Source organism: Hyla sarda, chromosome 1 (assembly GCF_029499605.1).
Source record: "Hyla sarda isolate aHylSar1 chromosome 1, aHylSar1.hap1, whole genome shotgun sequence".
NCBI classification, from domain to species: domain Eukaryota; kingdom Metazoa; phylum Chordata; class Amphibia; order Anura; family Hylidae; genus Hyla; species Hyla sarda.
In genome coordinates this window covers 400522910-400527099 of record NC_079189.1, presented here as the reverse complement: position 1 = coordinate 400527099, position 4190 = coordinate 400522910, and the positions used below count along the sequence as shown (strand labels likewise).

General features: G+C 37.5%; 1 gene segment (V, D, J or C); it reads left to right on the top strand.

Annotated features, from left to right (window-relative positions):
• Positions 1–3230: 3230 nt before the first annotated feature.
• LOC130366991 (T cell receptor alpha variable 38-2/delta variable 8-like) lies at positions 3231–3868 on the top strand. The segment is given in 2 exon segments: positions 3231–3333; positions 3543–3868. Coding segments are annotated over 2 exon segments (390 nt in total).
• The last annotated feature ends 322 nt before the right edge of the window (positions 3869–4190 follow it).

Sequence of the window (4190 nt, the reverse complement as noted above, 5' to 3'; positions counted from 1 at the left end):
CCTGCAGAGCACTTTACATCTACTTATGGGGTATTTCCATACTCAGAAGAAATGGTGTTACAAATTCCGTGGGGCTTTTTCTCCTATTACCCCTTGTGAAAATGAAAAATTTGGGGTAACACCAGCATTTTAGTGAAAAAACTAATTTTTTTTATTTTCACGTCCAACTTTAGCAAAAATTCATAAAACACCTATTGGGTGTAAAGGCTCACTATACCCCTTGCTACATTCCTTGAGAGAGGTGTAGTTTCCCAAATAGTGTGCAATGTGTTTTTTTTTTTTGTTTTGCTGTTCTGGCACCATGAAGGCTTCCTGAATGTGACATGCCCCCCCCCCCCCCCAAAAAAAAACACATTTCTGCAAATTTCCCTCTCCAAATTCCCATTGTCGCTCCTTCCCTTCTGAGCCCTGTAGTGCACCCACAGAGCACTTTACATCCACATATGAGGAATTTCCTTATTTGAAAGAAAAGGGGTTAAAATTTTGGGGGACAATTTCTCCTATTACGCATTGTGAAAACGAAAAATTTGGGGTAACGCCAACATTTTAGTGAAAAAAATCTAATTTTTCATTTTCACTTCCCACTTTAACAAAAGCTTGTCAAGCACCTGTGGGGTGTTAAGGCTCACTATACCCCTTGTTATGTTCCTTGAGGCATTTCCTTACACATTTTTTATTTTTTTTTCTCATTTTACCCCTTGTAAAAATGAAGTAAATGGGTCTACAAGAACATGTTAGTGTAAAAAATAAAGATTTTGAATTTTCTCCTCCACTTTGCTGCTATTCCTGTGAAACGCCTAAAGGGTTAACAGACTTTCTGAATGTCATTTTAAATACTTTGAGGGGTGCAGTTTTCATAATGGGGTCCATTATGGGGTATTTCTAACATAAAGACCCTCAAATTCACTTCAAAACTAAACTTGTCCCTGAAAAATTCTGATTTTGAAATGTCATCATTTGTTTATTATATTGCAATCACATATCGGAATCACAATATTTACATGAGTACATTTTCCCCAAATTGTGCATCCCTACCTGATAATGAGGACATGCTGGAAGTTGTAGTTTTGCAACAACTTGAGAGTCATAAGTTGGGGCTTGCAGCCTTAACGCATGCCCTGACTTAACCCCTTAAGGAAGCAGGGTTTTTCCATTTTTGCATTTTCCTTTTTTCCTCATCACCTTCTAAAAATCATAACGCTTTCAATTTTGCACATAAAATTCCATATTATGGCTTATTTTTTGCGCCACCAATTTTACTTTGCAGTGACATTGGTCATTTTATCAAAAAATCCACGGTGAAATGGCAAAAAAAATCATTGTGCGACAAAATGTAAGAAAAAATTTCATTTTGTAAATTTTGGGGGCTTCTGTTTCTACACAGTGCATTTGAAAAAATGACACCTTATCTTTATTCTTTAGGTCCATACGGTTAAAATGATACCCTACTTATATAAGTTTGATTTTGAGGTATTTCTGAAAAAAATCATAACTACATGCAGGAAAATTTATACGTAAAAAATTCTCATCTTCTGACCCCTATAACTTTTTTATTTTTCAACATATGGGCGGTATGAGGCTCATTTTTTGCGCCGTGATCTGAAGTTTTTATTAGTACCATTTTTGTATTGATCGGACTTTTTGATTACTTTTTATTATTTTTTTAGTTTATTTTATTATTTTTATAGTTCGGACATTTACAAATGTGGCGATACCACATATGTTTATTTTTATTTACACTGTTTTTTTTTATAGGAAAAGGGGGGGGGGTGATTCAAACTTTTATGTAGCTCAGGCTTGGAGCAATCAAACTCCAATCAGACGCGACGGAGCAAAGTAATGGGGCCTCCGCTCGTGTCCTAGCTGATCGGGATATCGCGATTTTATCGCGATAGTCCCGATCAGCCCGATTGAGCTGCCGGGAAGCTTTTACTCTCGTTTTGGACGTGGCGATCAACTTTGATCGGCGCGTCTGAAGGGTTAATAGCGCGCGGCACAACGATCTGTGCCGTGCGCTATTATCCCAGGGTCCCGGGACCTACCAGGTGTGACCCCGTTTTAAATACCGGGACCGGGTGCAGGGCGTACAGGTACGCCCTGCGTCCTTAAGAGGTTAAAAATAAGTAAAATACATTTTTTAATAAATGTGAATGAGCAACCCCCCTCAAATAAATAAATAAATAAATTACACTCCTTAAACAATGAACCTGTCCAGGAAGAAGAGCATATAGGTACGCCCTTACATCCTGGTACTTTTGGACAGAGGGTGTACCTGTACGCCCTGGTCTAGTTAACAGGGTTTAAACAGTTTTCACGAGCGGAGAACGCTTTAAAACTAGTGGGTCCTGGTTGCTATGGGCAGCCAGGACCCACGGTTAATGCCAGGCACCAATGATCGGGCTGATGCCCGGGATTAACCCTTTAGACACCGCGATCAAAGTTGATCGGGGCATCTAAAATGAGGGGTTAATGGTGCCTGTAGCTCATCTGGAGCTGATCAGGACATCTGCGGCGACATTGCGGGTCCCAATCAGCTGAGTGGATGGCAGGAGGGCCTTACCAGCCTCCTTGCCGTTTGATCGCTCTTCTGCTGCTTTTGCTATGGCAAAACATTGCATGATATAGTCCCCTATGGGGGCAAAATAAAAAATAAAAAAGTTAATATAAATGCATTAACCCCTTCCATAATAAAAGTTTAAATCATCCTTCTTTTCCCATTTTTTAAATAAAATTATGTAATAAAAATAATTATATGTGGTACCGCAGCATGCTTAAATGTCTGAACTATTAAAATCTACAAATCTGAATCTACAAAGAATGACGACCAATAAGTCTTCTCATATATTTGTTGCCTTCTTCATCACAGGTTATTTTTTTTATCTTGGAAGTAAAATGACTAAATTATTTATTTATTTATTATGTACACTGTTTGGAAAACACTACCTTACAGCGTTATAAATGGTATATTGCTTAAACAGAGGAGGATGTCACTGTTTGTATAAATAAATACAACATTTTGTATTTCAATATTAAACAAGATGTAGCCAACTTTTGTTATTGATGATTTCTCATCACATAGTTTATCTCTCTATGGATAGACTGGTAAGATAGGGCAGTGTCACATGACTCCAGAGAGGCTGTTGATTGGTAGATGAAGCTTCTCATGTTATATACAGCTTATATAGAAGACATCAGCTCTCACAGTTCCTACTGATCTTACTGATCTAGTTCTTCTGTATTGTGCATTGTCTACTCTGACTCTACAAAGAATGAGGACCAATAAGTCTTCTCATGTATTTGTTACCTTCTTCCTCACAGGTTATTTTTTATCTTGTAAGTAAAATGTATTCCTTATAACTAATATATATATATATATATATATATATATATATATATATATATATATGCATCTATGTGTCATTCCCTCTGTACTGTAATGTTTTCATATGTTTTTAATATAAAGTCAACATAACGTTTATTCCGGAGGAGATTAAGTAGAAGATTTCTTAGTTTATAATTCTTTCATTTGCTTCTGTTAATAGGGTCAGTGGTCGGAAATTTTATAACTGCAGAAAGTCCCTATGTGGAGGCTAAACCCGAGGAATCGGTAACAATAACCTGTAACTATTCAACTAGCAGCTCTGGCCCATATCTGTTCTGGTATCGTCAGTACCCCCACCAAATACAGTATATACTCTACCGGGGAGGCGAGAGCTATGCTAAACTCACACATGATAACCCAGATCTGGAGTCTGATAAATTCCAGTCACAGACCAGCGATACAACCACCTCTCTATCCATCTCCAGCCTGACAGCAGCTGATTCTGCCGTGTACTTGTGTGCTCTCCGTGATGGTGCACAGTGGTGAACATGTACTTGTGTTTATTAACAAAAACTCCCTGTGTAATACAACCTCACAGGCACTAGGTGGTGCAATCCAGTTATATTTACATAGTGATTTGGCGTGTTTCCTATTTTCATGACAACTGAAACCAGAGTACTTTATATTTATAGTAATACTAGAAAAATATCATGTAAATATCATGTAATGTTCTATTGATGTGTTATTGTCCCCACAAAAATAAAATAGGCCAAATTAATAATAAATCACATAGATTTGTTAAAAAAGATAAGTGAAGCAAGACTTAAAGCGCAACTGTCGTGGATATTGTACCCCCCGGACTAATACC